The sequence below is a fragment of the Heterocephalus glaber genome, unplaced genomic scaffold (genome assembly GCF_053883595.1).
Source record: "Heterocephalus glaber isolate CG9 unplaced genomic scaffold, H.glaber_assembly_v1.0 deba00001428, whole genome shotgun sequence".
Lineage (NCBI taxonomy): Eukaryota > Metazoa > Chordata > Mammalia > Rodentia > Bathyergidae > Heterocephalus > Heterocephalus glaber.
In genome coordinates, this window is record NW_028258293.1 from 5858156 (window position 1) to 5878481 (window position 20326).

At 38.2% G+C, this 20326-nt stretch overlaps 1 protein-coding gene across 4 annotated transcripts in view; it reads right to left on the bottom strand.

Annotated features, from left to right (window-relative positions):
• The window catches only part of Ano3 (anoctamin 3), a 364844-nt gene that overhangs the window by 168004 nt on the left and 176514 nt on the right, over nt 1-20326 (bottom strand). For all 4 annotated transcript variants that reach the window (XM_087211519.1, XM_087211518.1, XM_021263939.2 and 1 more), the window contains exons 2-3: nt 3086-3280; nt 1983-2054 (exon numbers count right to left, since the gene is read on the bottom strand). In XM_087211519.1, coding sequence (XP_087067645.1) covers nt 1983-2054; nt 3086-3280 — 267 coding nt within the window. The remainder of the gene's footprint in view (nt 1-1982; nt 2055-3085; nt 3281-20326) is intronic.

Consider the following 20326-nt stretch of genomic DNA (forward strand, 5'->3'; position numbering starts at 1 on the left):
CAAAGCCATTAATCAGATACTGGTACTTGGAAATTCCTGTGCCATACCTGATGTTAACCTGATGTTAGAGCTGATATTATGTTTTGTTTAGGAAAATAGAATTATAAATATAATTGCTTTGCATTTAGCAGAGCACATGTATTGGTAAAATGCTCATAAATTATTTAATTATCACCTTGTTATAACTGATATCATTTTGTTTCTCCTCTTCTGAAAGATGATGAAAGTACTCATATTATGAGTATGAGGCTATCTCAAAAATGTATATCTCAGCCAAGTGTTAGACGTAGGTGGGCTCCTGGGGATGCTAAATGCTACTATGGCCATCCTCACCTTAATTAGAAAGACCAGCACCTCATCACTCACATGTGTTTTAATCTCTTGAGGAGCTATAAAATCTTTCAATATTAGACCAATGATGGGGGAAAGTAAAATACTGAGTATAATGTACAACACTTGGGGAGATGTAAACATGCATCATGAGGCCAAATCATTGAGACACATCGAAATGATGAGAAAAGAAGTGTGGAGTTAGGGCATTTGATTATGCTAAACATTTAGAAAAAAATGCCTTTAATGTTTGAAAATACAAATGCTCACAGATATGATTCATGCAATTGAAATAAAAGGGTTATATCTATAACTACAGCAATTGTTAGTTATTATCTGATTCTAGTGTTCAAGAATGGTTAGTGAAACAGACCATGGAAACTTTTCCATGTGTATGTACATTGGACAAATAAAACTTCAGGTAGTTCGATTTCATTTTCTTATCAGATCTTTGCACTTTGATATAATATAATTGTTCAGGTAAAATGTTCTTTTGATGCTGTGTATGAAATGAACATTTTAGATGCTTTAATCAGAAAACTTACTAAGCCACGTTGTTTTTATGCCAGAGGAGAGGGAGAGAGAGAGAGAGAGAGGATTATATGATACATGACTAATTTGTAGTCATTGAGAATGTTGTTATAAATAACACAACTTATAGCTTTAAAAACAATTAAAATATCTTAATAATAATGTATTCAGAAAAAGAACATGATGTAAGGTTTAGGCTAGAGATTCTTAATCCTGGGATGTCTGGTATTTATCTGGTGAACAGTAAAGAGTAAAAATGCTTCATCCATTCCACAGACAAATTAGCATTGACCCTGTGGGTGTCAACAGGAAGATTTGAGAGCTCCTGAGGGTGTGACTGGGCAGCCAGGGCTGAGAACATCTGACACGAGCAAGGTAGGCAGAACAATAATGTTTCAGTACTGAGAATTTAGGGCTTAATTTCTGATGGTTGTAAATAAATCCACTCTGGATTTAGAAAATAAATGTTTGAGCAAATTAGTATTACTTTTTGATTCATTCTGACTTTATGTTTGTCACCACTAACTGTGATGCGTCATCTTGACTACAGTAAGAAATGCAGAGTTCTGGGTGTGTCTGTGGATGATTGATGTACAGATCAGCAAACTGGGAGGGGAAGAATGGCCCTAGTTATGGGTGGCAACAACCAATAGGCTTGTAGTCTGGGAGGTATAAAAAGGGGCAGAAGCAGGAAGTGCGCCCACTTTGAAGAGCACCAGTCTTCTTAGTGCATGCATCTTTGGATATTGGTCTCCAAGTCTCCAGTTTTTTCAGCTTCCACTGCATGTTTGCACTGATGAGTCTCCATACAGCTTCCAGGCTTTGATCTCTGACTGGCGTGGACTCCTTGATCCTGCTTTTTTGGTCTTCTTCTGTTTCCGTCTAAGTTGTTGTTTTGTTATGATACTGTTGTTCATTACAAATCCTCTTGTATTATTTGAATTTCAAAACGAGCAATAAACAATTTAATAATTATAAACTCAGAATATTATAATCACCCAGGAAATGTTAACCATTAAGCGTGATTTGTTTTCTTAAAAAAATAAAGTTCTAGGTTTGGAGAACACAGCTTACCTTTGCAGAGAGGGAAAGGAAAAGGAAAATATTGAAAACCAACTTACCCACACAGAAATCACTGAGATCAGCAAAGGAACATTTCAGTAGAGAGGCTTTGTTATTTTCCTCAGGGTTAACTGAAAAAAAAAAAATTTGTAGTTTTGGGAAACTAAAGCACAAGAATAAAAATTACCTTGGCCTTTAATGTTTATATGGTGACCAAATATGAATAAATATTTTAATGAATGAGTTGAAATTAGCTATTTAAAATTTACTCTCAATAAGGGAAATGCTACGCTTTAATTTCTTTATCTTGTTGAACATTTAGTGCCTTCCTCACTGAGCATGGCTATAAACTAACTAAAATATATAGTGATTTTGCCATATTATCCAAAAGACAATGTTAGTATTTTCAAGTTCACCAGTGGAAGAAGCCCAAAGGATTCACAGGGTAATATGTTCATATAGGAAAAAAGCTTGAAGAGAAAGGGGAAATAAAACCACATCCTACTACTAAATGACAGTGACCATGGTCATATGTGACTTTTGATTTTAAGTTGTCTGGGGCTTAATGGTTTGTCTGAGTAGCAGGCGCTTGTAGCAGTTTGCCTCAGGTATGTCCAGAGTTTTTTTTTTTTTTTTTTTAATGTAGCGTTTAGCTGATGTGTCCCCAAATTTTAGCCCTACCACAACACTGTGATGTCAACATCAGTTCATGTGCATGCAGACAAATCTTCACTGCTGTATATTCAGTGCAAATTTTAATTTCCAGGTTTTCTTTTGAGGGAGCTGAATTTTTTTATTGCTGACATATTCCCTGTGAACACCTGTTGTAAGCTCTCAGCAGAAGTGGCTTTTCCTAACCACAGCAATGGAGACAGTGGCCTGAACAGATGACTCACGAGGCCTGTCTGGCTTAGACCGCCAAGAGTCAGCATCAGGTGCAGGCGCTCAGGGCACGGGCCACCTGCAAGGCAAGGAGAGGAGAAGCACATCTGGCCGGCCACAAGTGGATTCCAGTCTGAAGGTCCAGGGCACTGGCCTGCTTCCCCAGCCTCCTTCCCGGACAGTTCCATCAACACCAGTCAAATGGAAAAAAGGAAGGGAGAGAGCTGTGATGAAAACACACTTCATACGGTGAACGAGAAAAATCAGAATCATTGCTCACCTTGCTCTGTTTTGTCGGCAGAGATTAAGCTGGCCAAAGTGGGAGCCTGCGACTCACTCTCGGCTGACTGCAAGAGGGAGGTAGACTGGCTCAAGCTGTAGGAAGGAGCGCAGCTCTGGGTTAGGCAAGGCAGGGATCTCCGAGACGGTTTCAGTGGAGTTTCTTTTGTTATTTCGCTTTTGCTTATGTTCATTCCTGCAAATCCCAAACAGCGAGCTTTAGCAATCAGACACAATTAGCAGAGGTCAAGCAACAATTTCATTCCTTTGATGGCTCCTGTGGGAATGTACTTTTAAAAAGTTTCACCTATGTTTTAGAACTGGATTGGTTGTTTTTGTTTTGTTTTGAGTCAGGGTCTCGCTTTGTAGCCCAGGCTAGCCTCAAACTCACGGTGATCCTCCTGCCTCAGCCTCCCAAGTGCTGAGATTACAGGCATGTGCCACCACGCCCAGCCTGGATTGGTTTTCTGTTTTGTCTGGGAAAGTGAGGTTTCCCTCAGACAGTTCTGAGAAACAAACACCTTCTTTTCCAGTTTGAGCATCGACCAATTTTGAAAAGGTTCATTGGAGGTAAAACCTGAATAGATATTTGGGGATTTATGACAGGAATGATTTGGATTGTTTCTGGATAAACCTAATGATTTGGATTTTAAAGCAGCAAATAAATAAAACCTAATGCATCCAAATTGCTATTATTAAGCAGAGGCCTTTTCCTGGAGTTCCTCAGATGCACACATATTTCCTAGAGAGGAATCTAGAGGCACAGGGCAAAAACTGCTTCAATCCCAGGTCAGCCCTGCCCCCTGGAACTCTAATTCCCGAAGGCCCAAACACTGGTGCTCCCTCAGCAGCGCCCCCCCCTTCCCTGGAAGTGCATAACAAACATGTTCAAATTGGCCACCGCGCCTACAATGCTCAGCTTCCTCTGCGGATGATGGATCGATGTGCACGATCCCACCTGAAGCTGGCAGGCTCCACTTCTCCTGCCCAGGGGCCGCTGCTGTGGAGCTCTCTGCTGTGGAACCCCTGTTACCTTCTCCATGCCCCTCAACTTAGACCAATCACCTCTTCTTCCTGACCCTTCCGCTTCATTCTTTTTCATCGCTCCTCTCTCAGACAAAATCACCTGCCACTTCCTGTCACTGCACTTCCTTCTCTCCCTGCTGCTCTCGCGTTCCATGACCACTTCTCCGTTATTTCTCATCATCTGCAGCACACGCAGCTGCTAGGTCACATCTCTGTGGTTATTCTGCCCGACAGGACCGTCATCCTCACCTACGTTTACCTGTTCAGTTGTTACAATCTGCACACCTGCCCGGGGCACGCTCCAGGAATGTGCGGGGCTTTTCTGTGTACTGCATTGTATTGGCTCGGTCTGCCCTGCCAGTGCCCGGTGCCTAGGTGGTGTCTCAAAAGCACCTGTGAAGTAAGGGTTTGCTTGGGAATCTCAAGCCCTTCATTCACCTAATTTCCTCAGCACGACTGATAGCTCCATCTGCCAACCAAGGGAGCCACGGCACCGATGTGAAGCCAGAGCTAGGAAGTGCTTTGCAGGACAATGATTCCTGTACCACCTTTCCCCACTTCCCTTTACCTGCAGGGATCCTGAATCACTTCTACAAAGTTTCCGACTGACACTTGAATTAAGCAGCTGGGTATTTATGCTGTGTGCCCCATGGATGAAAATAAAACAAGACCAAATGTTAAATCTTCTCACTTCAGTGCTCTAGTTCTGGCTATACCTGGACCCCATCTAGACCTCATAGCAGTTGGGGCAAGAGACTCTTTATGATCCAGTGCCCATCACACATCAGGCCCTGTGCTTCATACATTGATTTATTCATATTGTCTGTGTGTTTATATGTATAAGCATGTACCTAAAATAGCTTTTTGACACTCATAGGAGTATGTAATGTTTCACATTTCATACTTAGTTACCTAATATGCCTCGGATATTTTTCCATTTTAATCCATGTAGATCAATCTCCAAAGTTTTAAACTACTACAAAGTATCCCAGAGTATGGGTAAACCATAACTTATTTGAACATTCCACTGACAATGGATATTTACATATTTTTAATAATTCTGTTTGAAAGGGATATTTTTGGACTATTCCTATATATGTCTCCCCCCTCCACCCACACACACACACACTGAGTATTTCTCCAGTAGAAAATACTTAGATGTAGAACCTCTAGATGGGAAGACAGGAATATTTATTATTTGAGTAGAAACTGCTCTGCTGTCCTTCCCAAAGCTTTTATCTTTCACACTTCCAAGAATACTACAGAATGGCATCCAACTCCATATGCCTTGGCCAATCCTGCAGAGAATCAGCTGTTCTAATTTTGGACAAAATAACAAGTTAACAAACAAAAGCAAAAAAGAAAAACCCTCATTGTTTTAATTTTTATTTCACAGGTTGAGCATGTATTTCCTACCAATTATAATGTTTAAGTGACTATTTTTATTCTGGTACTAGGGATTGAATTCAGGGCTTTTACAATAAGCTACATTCCCAGGCCTTTTAAAAATCTTTATTTTGAGACAGTCCTGCTAGATCTTTATTTTGCCCAGGCTTGGCTTGAACTTACAATCCTCTTGTCTCAGCCTTCCAGACCCCTGGGATTACAGCATGAACCACAGCATCAAGTAAATAGCTTTATATATGTTGGTAGACTTTTGCTTATTGATTTATAGGTACTCTACCTACAGTGTCTTTTTCATTCATTTTACAATAATAAAGATGCAAATATTGTGATTTCTATTTACAAGAACTGGAGAGGAAAAATCACATGCCCTAAATCAAAGGGATCACAAAGACAGTTTATATTGTCACACACTTTCTCACCTAAAGTCACCCAATCATGGTGCATCCACAGATTAATTTGAAAATTCCTAAGACATGATCTATTCACCTCAAAACTCACGTTGAAATTTGACAGAAAACACTCAGAAAATGCCTGTCGATAGCGGATAAAGCACAAACCGAATCACACAGCCACAGGGACCCCAGTCTATCCCTCACTGCTCATGCACATGACTTGCCAATTCTCTACATTAAAGTGAATTTCAAATGTGGGGGTGAAAGAGGAGAAGGCTAATGAACAGACACTTCTCAGATTGAGAAGTACCAATGGTTGAAAAAATGTTCAACATCACTGGTCAGTCAAGAGATGCAAATGAAAACAACACTGAGATTCCACCTCACCCCAGAAAGAGTGGTTGCTATCCAGAAATCAACCAATAACAAATGCTGAGGGGGGTGGTTGTGGGGGAAGAGGAACCCTGCTCCACTGCTGGTGGGAGTGCAGACTGGTGCAATCACTGTGAAAATCAGTGTGGAGATTCATCAAAAAACTAGGACTAGAGGTCCCATTTGATCCAGCTATTCCCCTGCTGGGTATCTTTCCAAAAGAATGGAAAGCATCATACTATTGTGATATATGCACACCCATGTATAGCAGCACAATTTGTAACAGCTAAGTATTGGAAACAGTCCAAACGCCAATCAAGGGGTGAATGGGTAAAGATATGGTATTTTTATACAATGGAGTAATACTCTGCTATAAGGAAACACCTAGTTTGAAAAGGAACTGTCCAAGGTACTGTGAACTTTAAAAATATCACACAATTCCTTCTAGTGGACAAGCAACTAGTGTTCTCTACACCACCTCCAAGGGACACCTAACACAAGGCTGTTCTGGTAAGTTTTATAAGTTTTTATGCCAATGAATTATTTGTAATATGGCCTGACATCTCCTTTTCTTTAGGAGACACTGGCATAGAATATTAAGTGGCCACGTTCCTGTTTCTCACCCGAGTTGAGAATGGCCTTTTACTCCAGCAGAACATCTGTTTCAAAGAATAAATATTCTTGGGGAGGAGGTGAGAGCAACAGGGGACAGCAACGGACAATGGGCTTAGAGTGAAATCTTCTGGACCCTGAGAAATAGTTGTTAACAGGTTCTCTATAACCATACAATTCACCTCAATCCATGATTCCATCAGGTAGCTTCAAAACGCAGCAAATTCTACATTGCCCTTTCTCATAATATTTAGACACAAGAGGCTTCAATGATCCTCTGTGTGAAAATGAATTATTAGTGAATATTTCTTATAAACTACTATGATATGAGACTGACGGAACTAGGCGTGACAGTGCTGTCACTGTTCTCTGTCACTTGACTCATGAGTGTGTACGCTTACTCACTCACCAGATATCACTTGGGCACCAGATTTCTGCAGGCGCTCTGCTGACATTGGGAATTCAGCGGAGGGCTAGGCAGATGTGCAGTTTTTGCCAGCATGGGCCCTATATCCTGGCAGACAGACATCTGCATATGCATTTTCATAGCCATTTGCATACATGTAGATATATGGTATGTGATAAGTATATATACACACAAATAAATATACATAAGTTGAAATGCTGTAAAATACAGGTTGTGTTCTACAGTTGAGAATGATACAGAGAATCTACTATGTGAAAAGATGAAAAGTAACAAAACAGAAAGACGTGTAAGTGTGTACATGTGGGGTTGCTTTTAGGCCAAATTAATAACAAGCAAGAAAGCCCTGAGGTAGGAAAGACTGCAATTTATTTACAGAACTGAGAAAAATCTGTTTGGAGTATAGTAGGAGAGAGAAGCAGGAGAAGTAAAGAATAAGTATTTCCAGCTGCTTTGGGGGAAATTATTTATGAATATTATTTTTTCTGATTTTTAAAAGAATTTTATGTCTTCTATATTTTTCTTAAATAACTGCAATTGCCCAAATCCACAAAATATTTTTAAGCAATGCTCACTTCATAGATAGAAAATAAAATTGAGGGAGTTTAAGAAATTTATTTACTTGAGATCATAAATCTACCAAGTGGCAGAATTGAATTTTAAAATTACAGCCACTGGATCCGAAAGCCTGAGTCCAGTGTAGATGGATCACTACCACGGCTTCGCCTGGCATAAATATCTCAGGATTTCTAAACGGAGAGCTCTGTATATAGAATCTTTAGAACTAAAAAAGAGTTCCCAAACTATAATCCTACATATACATCCTTAGCACACTGGGGAATATATTTTGCTGAAAAATGCATGTCAAGCTTGATATAGATGAATGGAAAACATCTACCCACCTCACCAAATTTTATTTCTTGTACTGATCTTTAAAATAACAAATGTGAGGGCTGGGGTTAAAGTACAATGATAGAGTGCTTGGCTACCATGCAGGAGGCCATGAGTTCAATCCCTACCACCACAAAAAATTAAAAGTAAAAGATCAGATATGAATCACATACATTTTACTGTAACTTAAGTGTCTATAGACGAACAATTAAAATATTAATTCTTATTTCTCAAAGACATAATTGTATTCTAACATTTCCTCAGTGATTCCAAACAACCCAGAGTTCTTCCCCTGTGCCAGGCCTGACGTCCCTGTTAGGCACAAGACGTTGCTCACTCGCAGTGGGAAGCACATGCTCGAGCCAAGTGTGCAAAGTCAGAATAAAGTCAGGCCCTGCTCAGGATGAAACCACCCACAAGGAAGCCCCAAACCAGGATGGGATTAGCGCAGCCAGAAAGGGGCTGGTTCTCTTCTGACATTCCTTCCATCTCTTACTTATAATTCCTGGATTTGCCAACTTTTTTTAAGGGCTCATGCACAGAGGGTAAGAAAGTCTATGACAGTGGACTTAGATCTGCTTCAGTTGAGGATGTCTGTTTAGTGCAGCCCTTAGAGAAAGTAACAGTGAAGGGAAGCAGATATCCCTCAAATCCTTTCATTCCCGTGAATCTTTAATGTGGAGCTTCCTCACTTCCTCAATATCAAATGTTTCAAAGCGAGTACAGATAGCATTTGCCGGACACCAGGGTAAGCTTAACTGAAAGCCTGACACTGTAATGCTCTCCAGAGTACAGCTCATTCCCCACCCTTGTCCCCGGCCACTACACTTGTGCCTCGCTTTTGCAGCAGTCATTCTTTGCTTGGCTTGGTGGAATTCACTCCCACTGAGTACTCGGGCTTTCCCCATTCTATGCTCCCGATAACATTAGATAAATTCCCATTTAAAGTGGGTCACTGGCCCGGGATTTAGCTCAGTGGTTTCACTGTCTGCTGCGCAAGTGCAAGGATCCAAGTTCGATCCCTGGTACCAAAAATAAAACAAAATAAAATAAATAAATAAAATGAGTCACTGAAAAGTGACCACAGTGAATTGCTAGTTTTAGTAAGGTTGTCCACAGCACAGTTCAAAGATAAACTGTAGAATCCTAGAATATGTGTCATCTCCTCTAGTGGAGCACATTTTTCTAAAGCAACAATTTGTACAACTTCCAATTATTCCAAGAGCACAATGTAATTGTGCCTGTATCCAATGGGATCTGGAGAAATAACAAAGACAGGTAATTGTAAATAAAATATCATAGAAAGGCATTCACTGATCCGCAGTTGAAGATGTTCGCAGGAAGAGAAGTCGCTGTTGAGCTGCTCAGTAACTCAGTGAGATTCAGGCTGACACAGAGCTTTTAACTGGAAAAATAGATCCTTTGAAAACTTTACAAAGAAAACTGAAGAGTGAAGGGAAATTAGGCATTGTTCCCAGTGCAAAGTACACATTTTTCAAAAGATGCATTCTCTTGCTGAACTTCCTCTTCAAAAATTAAACTCATACTAAGCACTTGTGTGCACGAAATTATTTAGTGTTTTATCATAGTGCATTTTGAAAAGATTCACAAGTAAATCATCTGAAGAAAATAAAATACGTTTAGATGCCAACTTGATATTCTAACTTAATACATTTTACATTATGCTTAAAAAAGAAAAAAATTTATAAATGTATTTTTATTAGTGCATGTTTGTAAGACATAATGATGACATTTATCATGGAGAATTTGTACCTGTACATAATATAACTTAATTATTATTTCTCATTCCCCTTCCCTCTCTTTAACTCTGCTTCCCCTCCCTACTCACGAAAGCTCTGTTTCCATTTTCTCTTCAGTTCTCTCTCTTTATTTAAAATCCTGTCCCTTCCTTATCTCCCCATCCTCTTGCCTGCCTTCCCATTTGAACAGGTTCTTTCTACTTCCCAACATCTATCCTCTATTTTGCTCCCTATTTACACTTCAAGTTTCTCACACCACAAGAGAAACAACATGATATGTAAACTTGTGTGTGTGTGTGTGAATTATTTCACTTAAGATTATGGTCTCGAGATGCATCAATTTACCTAAAAATGTCCCAAGTTTATCCTTCTTTATGTCAGAGTAATACTCCATTGTATATAAGTACCACATTTTCTTTATCCATTCATCTGTTGATGGGCATATGGGCTGTTTCTAAGATTTAGCTCTTATGAATTGTGCTGCTATAAACATGAGTATGAACGTATCACAGTGGTATGAAGCTCTTTACAATTAAGAAGGGGACAGAAATCTTTATCACTCTTTGGCTTGAAGGAACAAGATATGGAGCTGGAGACAATTATACCTGGCAGAAGGAAATCTAGCAGAACCTACATGTTTAGGTAAATGAGTGCAGCCACAGTTAAACCAATGACTAACAAGAAGGAGCCACAAGAAAAAATATCCCAAACTCCATTATGTCTCCATTGGATCTTGTACTGAGAGGCTCTGCTAGGCAAACCTAAATAGTAGCTAGAGACCATTGGAACATTAGCTTGTCACAGTCCCTGGATATCCACCAGCTGGGGCACATGGCAAGATACAAATGCAAATTACAGGTGCATCAGGAGAGACTCAACATAAACTATGTGAGCAAAAAGTAGCATATGCACTTTTGTCAATAGAGAATAAAAGTCAGGGTCACCCCTTCTGTGCCTACTTACACAAGCACTCTAGGTCACTCTTACTGAGAGGTACTTTAAGCTTGTCTGCCATATGCTAGGCCATCTCCAGGACACAAGAATGAGCCGTACATACTCAGCCCTTAAACAACAGCATAATTTGCAAAATCAAAACTGGTCTCATTCCAGTGCAATGTATTATGATGCATAAGAGAAGCTCTCTAATAAGTTTAATGCAAGACAGAAGACTGAAAGGTATGAATTAATGAAGGGTTTTGTAAGTAAACAAAATAAAATTTTCAAAGTTGTGAAAGTGGAACAAGGGTCCTCGATCTTATCTTGAGGTTTGTGCACTATTCTTTTTTTTTTCCCCCATTAAGTTTATTGGTACATTTTAGGTATAAAATACAGTTACATTCATCACTGGGATCTTGTACCATTACATGGGTATCTCGTTTCTTATTTTTTCCCCTTCCCCTGCCCTCCCTTCACCCCCTCCACCCTTCCCTATTTGCAAAGAATTTGTTTCCATTTTTTTCCTTTTCTCATATTTGTTCTTTTCCCTTTTTCCCTTTCCCCTACCACTCCCACTTCCCCTGATCCTTTAGACCTTTTCTTCCTGTTACACAATATCAATTATACATTTTTTAAATTACAATATCAAGATCTAGGAGACATTACCACAGATTTTACAGAATTTAATGGATATAGAAAGCATATTACAAAAATTTTTTTTGAAATAAATTTGACAACTTCTAAGAAGAACCTTGGAAGACAAATTAATGAAACTAACTGGAGGAAATATAAAATTTTAATAGCACCTATTAAAGAATGTATATTCCTATCTTGAAAACCTACCTATATGACAACAGCAGGCTCATATGCATTTTAACTGACAAATTATATCAAACAATTAAAGCAGAAAAAAGAAGGAACACTTCTCCCCTCATTTTAGGAACTCAATATTGTGCTAATCCTAAAACTGGATAAAGATAATAGTAGAAAAATGTATGAACATAGATAGAGATTTGTTTAACAAAACAAACTATTAGAAGTCAGATCTGGCAGGATGTAGAAAGTGGTTTTGTTATAGGAATGGCAGTGTTGGTTCAGCATTGGAAGATCATCCACTCCCAAAAGTCATCATTTTAACAGAGGAAAGGAAAAAGCCATATGATCCTGTCACTAGTTGGAGAAAAAGTATTGAACTAAATTCTACAGCTGTTCATGGTAAAAGCTATCAGGAGACTAGAAGTAGAACAGAACTTTCTCAACAGATTAAAGACATGTACTCCATACTTCCAGTGAGAATGCCTTATATGAGTGGAGAAGATACAATGCTTTCTCCTTAAGGTTGAGAACAAGGGCAGATATGCTTACTCTTTATCTGTCCATTAAACTTTGAAACCAAAGCCCCGGCAAAATACTCTGGCAATAAAATGACACAATTAGGATAGGATTGGGCCTGGTAGAAGCAAAATATTTACATGTAGATGAAATGATCATCTACAGAGAAAATACTAGGAAATCTCTAGGAGCCCCTAGAACTTGTATTTGAGTTTAGCAGGATTAGAAAACACAAGGTATATATAAAAATTCAGGTCTATACATACTTGCTATAAATGAAGAATTCGATATGGAAATTTAAAAGTTATGTAGGAGTACAAAGGGCCTAGAAAAGTTTTAAAAAACCAAAAAAAAAAAAACAACTGCAAAAACAAAAACAGTGTTGGAAGACGTTTAGTACCTAATTTTAAGACTTCTTCTAAAGCTACAGTAATCAAGGGAGTGTTGGTGTAAGGAAAGACAGATAGATCATTTGAATAAAATAGAGAATCTAGAAATAGAACCACACATATATGGTCCACTGAGGTTTGAAAGATTATTTAACATTAGCATTTTATACAATATAAACTCAATTCAAGAGCCGAGGAAGAGATAGTGGTTGCAGTAAACGGCATTAGAACACCTGGTATCCGTATATAAAAAATTAACCTCAACCCTTTATTTCCATACATGAAAATAACTTGAAGAGATCTATGAACCTAAATAAGAAAGCCTAAAAGTATAAAACTTTAAGAAAAAATTATACGGGAAAATGTTTATGAATTCAGGGTAGGCAAGAACTACCTAGGATACAAAAGACATGATGTATAAAAGAAAAAAAATTGATAAATGAGATTCCATCAAAATTTAGAACTTTAAATGACATCATTAAAATGAAAAGTAGTCTTTAAACAGACCATATTTACAATGCATATAACCTGTGACCAGAATACGTAAAGAATCCTTAGAGCTCATTAATAGACAACCCAGTTAAAAAGTAGACATAAGAAGATGATAGTCAGTATAGCACAAGGAAAGGTGTGCAACTCTAGAATAAAAGAAATACTAATCAGTATAATAACAAGATTGAATTATATGCTCATTAGAGAGATGAAGTTAAAAGTTTTAAAAGCCTTGTCATGACTTTTTCTTTTTGTTTTATTCTCCACCTTTGTGTTTAATTTGGCATGCCCAATGGATTCTTTCTTCTGGGCTTCCTGGGGTTGTGATCCTCATTGTCTTTTCCTAGGGTATTGTCTAAAATTTTTTTGAGTGTCAGTTTGATATTCATGAAGTTCCAGAGGTGGTCTTTATCATGAAAGTATCTTATTTCTCCATCAATTTTGAAAGATACTTTTGCAGGGTACATCAATCTGGGTTGGAGGCTGTTTTCCTTTAGGGCTTGAAATACATCACTCCAAGCTCTTCTTGCCTTGAGGGTTTGCATTGAGAAGTCTGCTGTGATTCTGATGGGCTTTCCTTTGTATGTGATTTGTTTCTTTTCTCTCACTGATTGTAGAATTTTGTTCTTCTGTTGTGTTTCTGGAATCCTAACTATTATATGCCTATGTGTGGATTTTTTTGATCAATGCTAGCTGGAGTCCTATATGCCTCACTTATCTGTATGTCAAGTTCTTTTCCCCTCCTTGGGAAGTTTTCTGCCATCACTTCTGTGAACAGTTTTTTTATGTCATCTGCACTCTATCCTCTTTCTTCATTGACTCCAATCAGTCTTATGTTATTCTTCTTTGCATTGTCTAGCAGCTGCTGGATTGATTTCTCATGTTCCTTTAAAATTTTAAAGTAATTTTTCTTTTCCTGGTCACTAATTGCAATCTTTTCTTCTATATCTGAAATTCTGTCCTCACATTGGTTCATTCTGCTGTACCGGCTTTTGATGGAATTTTTAATCTCCTGGAAATCTGTTTGCATCTGTTTTATGGATTCCATTTGTTTCCTATGTTGGGATTCCATCATGTTCCTCAGATCCTCCTTTTTTAAAAATCTGTGTCCTCTTTAGATTTATTAATCATGTCTTGCACCATGAGCACAATCTTTGCTGTTATCTGAGTAATTATTTCTGATTTCATTTTTTCATATCCTCTTTTGTTGCCAGTTCAGAGAGTCCAGGTGGTTGAGTATCAGATTGTTCCATCTCGTTTCCCTTTGGGGTTGCTGTAGGTGATCCAGAAGTCTTTTTTTGAGACTTGTTTACGTGTCTTCTCATTTCCACAGAGGGGAGGGGTGCTTCTGGCACCTGCAGGGCTCACCTTCTTTGCCCTAGGAGCTTGGGATGGCAGGGGGGAGCTTCCTTCCGGGCACTGGGACTGGCTCAGCTTCTCTGCCCTAGGAGCGTGGGATGGCCCACTATTCTTTAATTTGCAATAATTATGCAGAATTTTCAATGCCCTACTTTTTTCTTTTTTCTCTTGGAATATTTTCTTTCTTTCCCTTAGCTTCCTTACTGTAGGAAACATCCCATTAGAAATCATGGTTTCCCTGAAGAGACCCATTTTCCTTGCTGTATCTTATCTTATTGGCATGTGCTTTGTTTTAGTAGAATTTTTCATGTTTGCATTTAAGTGTTGGATTATTACCTAACATATGGTGTCTCTCATCATGAGCAAGATTTATTTTTGTCTTATTGACACATACAAATTCAGTGCCTGGCACTGGGTCTGCACATACAGTAACTAGATGACTATTTACCAAATGAAAGATTGAAAGAAGAGTGTATTAATGAATTAATTAGCCCACCATTTGACAAATATTTTAGCAATACCTGGTCGATGCACTTTCCAGACAGTAAGGGTGGAGAAGTGTATTTGACAGATAGAGCTTCTTGACCCTGTAAAGATTAAAATCTCTGTTGAAACGTAAGTCATTGGCTCTTCACTGTACTCTGCTGAAATCTGAATGCCTCTATAATCTATCTCCTGTGACAATGCTGTAAGTGCAAATGGATTTTTTAAAATTAAATATTCATTTGACAATATCATAAGTAAGATGAGAATATTATCATTACAAAAATGAAGGTCCACTTATTGATTTGAGGTACTCTAAATGGTAGCCCCTCAACCACAGCTACCATTAATTTTCTTTCTCTTTTCCTAGGAGTCACAAGGGTTTATTTGGGAGGACTCAAACTTGGATTTATAGCTTCCTTTTGCTGTAAGAGGATCTTTTTAAATGACACAGTAGGGAAAATTAGAAGTAATAGATTCATGTATAGTAGAAATTATTCCCATTATCTTTCAGTTTGAACAGAAATTATTTCCATTAAGTTTCAATTTGGGCAAGTTCATTAATTTATTAAAGATAGTCCATGTGCATTCTCCTTAAAATACCTAGCAAGTCACCCATTTAGTGTATATTTTTTGTTCTTTCTTCAACTCTTTGTCATGAAAATTTTCTCTTCAAAAATGGGTCTCCATCCACTAGGGAAGCTTTCCTAGTTCCCTTGACCGTATTAGCTGCCACGTTTCCCAGGCTGCTGTGACGCATCCAGGGTTTAGTGTGGTCACATTGTGTGTCTTTCTGTGAGGTGATGCACTCCCTCAGGGCAGGAAGCAATTCTCATTCATTTTTGCCATCCTGGCTTCTTACCCGTTTTGTTGTCAGAGAACATGGATGGGTGGAAGTATAAGGCAGATGGTTCACTAGTGTACATCATCAGGCAACTTTTTTATCTTTTTAATTTTTGGGACTATTTTTGTTTTTCTTTGATTTCTGAATTTTTTTATTAGTACGTGTTTGTGGGTCATAATCATTGCTTTATCCTGGGGAGTTCGTAAATGTACATAACACTCCTAACTCTTTTGGCAAGATAACTAGAAGGAGGATAGCTGGGTAGAATGAAATTTCTAGTTTTAGTTTTGTGAGGAATCTCCATACTGAATATAAACTAGTTATACTGGTTTACATTCCCACCAACAATATATGAGTTTGTTTTTATCTCACAGCCTTGCCAACATTTTAAATTATTTTCTTTTTTAAAAAAAATTATTTTACTTCTTAATGAGTCATTCTTCTGCAGTACGAAGGAATCTTGGAGTTGTTTTAATTTTTACTCTTTTAAATGGATAGAGATGTTAAACATAGGGCAGAAAACATACAGTGAAGGAAAGACAGCCTCTTTGAGAAATGGTTCAGGGAAAACTCAGAAGATTGAGTCTAGACCCATAGCTACCACCATGTTCTAAAATAGAATAAAAATGCATTAAAGACCTGGATATTAAAACAGAAACCCTTAATTTGCTAGAAGGTAAAACAGGTAAAACTCGGAAATATGTCATCATCAGTAAAGACTTTTTGAACAGAACCTGTTTGGACAAGGAATACCATCAACAATCAACAAACAGAACTTCACCAAATTAAAAACCTTCTGCACAACAAAGGAAATAACCAATAGAGTGAAAAAATAAGCTCCAGAATGGAAAAAATTCCAGCTTCTGGGCAGATCAAGGACTAATAATCTAAAATATATAAAGAACTCAAAACAATTAGACTCTCCAAAATAAAAGACCCAATAGAAGTGGGCAACTGAAATGCATAGACATTTTTCAGAAAAAGTACAAATGGCCAATAAGTACACGAGAAACTTTCCTTATCTTGACAATGCAAATAATAATACTTAACTCACAGGATTATGAGTGGAAAGATTAAATAGATAAATAAACATCAAGTGTTAGAATAATACCTAGGTCTTAGCACATCCTGTATGTGTCTGCTTTGTTATCAGTGATCAATGATGTCATGCATTATGAGATGTAACAAGATTTCAAGCCTGAGCCCTTGGTATGAGGCACGACGAAAGCCAAAAAAAAGCAAATTTCAAAAGCTTTTATGCCACAAAACAACATTTTTCTTTTAACACACAAACAATATAAAAAATGGGAGTTACACTCAAATTAGAAATAAATGATATATACAGATGTTATCATAGGTTATGTGGAGATATAGTTCTTATAACTGAGTTATTTCTCACACTTGACACAGAGTTATCTAATTGATACTTTAAAATTTTTGGCATTGTCAAGTCTTTTAATGATGGAAGTGGCTTGTCTGGGGGTAAGCTGTAAGGCCAGACTGTCAATCTGGGCTTACAGAACAAGAAAAGCCTAAGAGGGCTGAGGGTGTAACTCCATGGAAGAGTGTGGGCTTTGTATGCATGAGGCTCAGGATTCTGCCTCCGTCACTGAAAAAATTAAAATGAAAAGAATTTAAAAGTCAATGTGTATCCCTGAAGAAACAAATTGCATGCCTTTCTGGCATCCAAAAGGCATCTGACAGCAAAAAGTTGTTATTATCATACAGACCATAGAGAAATATACAAAGGTTACTTATTCTTCTATTCTAATTCTTCAACAAATACGTGATTTAAATATAAGCACCTACAGATATTTGCCAGAAGAATATTAAAAAAAACAACCCAGGGTAGAATTTCGGACCATAACCCGTTTCCATATTTTGCTCTGAAGCTCATGTGAGAAAATCACTGTAGACAAGATTGTACATTTCTTTCGAACAGGGAGAATTGTCACTCATAAACTTAAACATGACCTTGAAGGGCTCTGTCCCATAGCTGTTTGGCCCTGATTAAATGCTCTCTAAGTTATGCTAACAGGTAGTGTTAATGAGGGTTAAAGGGTTGTGTCAAATGACTGCTGGTTTGGTGTATTTGAACTTCACTGACAGGAAAAAAACAAGGATATAAGCATAGGCCTTAAGAAAGGAAAACTAAGTACTATTTACTCAATAGACATAAATTGGAAGACAATGTTTAAATGTTAATCACACAGTATCCTTCCTTCTCTCCCTTCCTCCTTCTACTACTTTATTTTTCATTCACCCTTCATAAACATGTATTAAATATATGCCAGGCATTACCTAAAAATTTAAGAAATAGGGAAAAGAAGAAAGATAAAATATGAAGACAAGATTTTTCCCTTCAAAGCATGCATTAAGAAGTTGTTTTACAAGTTCAAGAAGATACTTGGGTCACAATGTCATTAGGATTCTATCCACGGTCCTCTCGCAGGACTGAGAAGAGAGGTTCACTTCTGCTCCCTAAGACACAGGAGCACACTGCGATGTTCCAGTGCTGGGTGAGCTACTCCAGGTACAGCAAGTAAGTAGGAAAAGGAAACCTTCTAGAGCAAACCTGTCACCTTGAGATAAATACAAATAATTCAGTGGAAAAGCTTGAAAGGTGAGTCACAGGAAGGGTTGGAAAAGCAGATGCAGGCAAGTCACTAGAGAATCTAAGTTACATGACCACCAAGACGTTATCTGTGGGCAGGCACTTCTTATAACTCACTGCACGGAGCATTAGTGCTTTCAGGGTTACACAAAAAACAAAGTACTCCTAAATACTTTAAGTATGAGCTCGAAAATGATGCCTAGTGTCATGTTAAAGGAAGTAAGAAAATCCTGCATCAAGAAAACTTGGTTATTACGTAAAAGACTTTTATCCATATATATTTCATCATGCAACTTATTTGTAAAACTTTATAGATTAGCTTTGAAGAGTGCACCTGAGAACAGAGCACGCCTTAGATAGTGGTTCCTGCAGCACACTAAGGTGGGGAGTTCTGATCAGTAGTAGGATGTGGGGTGTGGAGATGCTTGAGGTGGAGGAATCATTTCCAGAGCTTTATGCCAACCCAGGAGTGAGAAGATGAAGGCCTGAATAATAAATGCAGTGCTGCTGAATAACAGATAAAGTGCTGTGCGAAACCTTCCATTAAAAGTATTGGATTTGGTTATGCGGTGGCTGATTCAGGTGTCAACTTCACTGAATTCTGAGAGACCCGGTAAAGTACCCTTTCTGCTCACGTCTGAGAGGGCCTTTCCACAAATCACAGGACGGGAGTCCCTGAGCTAGGTGGGGAAGATCCTCGCTCAGGGTAGGCAGCACCATCCTCTGGCCGGGCCGCCAGCCTGGATGAATGAAAATATCGAGGGAAGTGGAACTGCCTCCTCTCCTGGGCCACTCATCTGCCGGTGAATATCAGGACCCAGATTCTCAGGATGTTAGTTTCTGAGTGTTAACACCGAGGACACCCCGTGTTTCTTAGGCCTTTGACTGTTGGCTTCCCCGGTTATGGGGTCCCCAGCTTAGAGGCAGCTGTCACCCCACTTCCAACCTGCATAATGGCATGAGGTTCATCATTCATTCTCTTTAAACTAGCAATGAATGTTGATAATATCCTCCCCAAAGCATAATTTTAAAACTAGAAATAAATTAAATGAAAGGTTTACAATTTTGAAACTTCAGCACTGACTGATTTATTATAAGCAAGTTATTTCTAAACTAAAGCCTTACTTTTTAATGGTATTTATCAAACATATTTTGAGTCAGTTTTTATCAGTCTCTCAAGTGTTGGCTATGAACACAGATATTTCTGAGCGAGTTATAGCAGAGCTCACCCAGATTCATTGTCACCATAGCTAAACTCATTTTCACCTTGCAATCTGGACAGAGACAACCCTCATCTTACTTCGTTTGTGGATGCTAGAAATATTATCATGCTTGGATTTGTGTGTTTTTTTTCTTCTATGTAACAAATAGTTACAAATCCAATCATTTAAGCCAAGACATAGTCATTGCCTCAAATCTTCTGCAAGTCAGAAGACTTTATCAAGGCCTGCTTCAGGATGAACAAAATAACAGAAGATTTGAAAGAGCCCCAGAAAAAATCCTTGGAGAAAACAATCACTTATGTTCGAAGATAGCAGCAGTTCATGCATTAATACTCAGAGGTGAAAAATTGGAAATTAATGGATTTTCTGCACATTCTCATGGAAGATGCGAATCTGATGGTGACAGCAACTACAGTACCATTGGGAATTGAGAATTGATAGGAAATTTCAGAAAAATTGACAATGTTTCTAATCAAAGGTACCAAACTAGAGCAAATGTTCACCATGGGCTGCCTGTCTAAGCCCAGCCTCTATGGGGGCTTACATAAAAATAAACAATAAATGAATATTATTTTTCCATGTGGTATCTAATTCTCTTTTGTTTGGAAATAATGGGGATACCTATGGGTGACAATCTGGTTGCACCAGTTTTGCAAATAAGCTCAAGTAGCGACAGATTTCCCTTT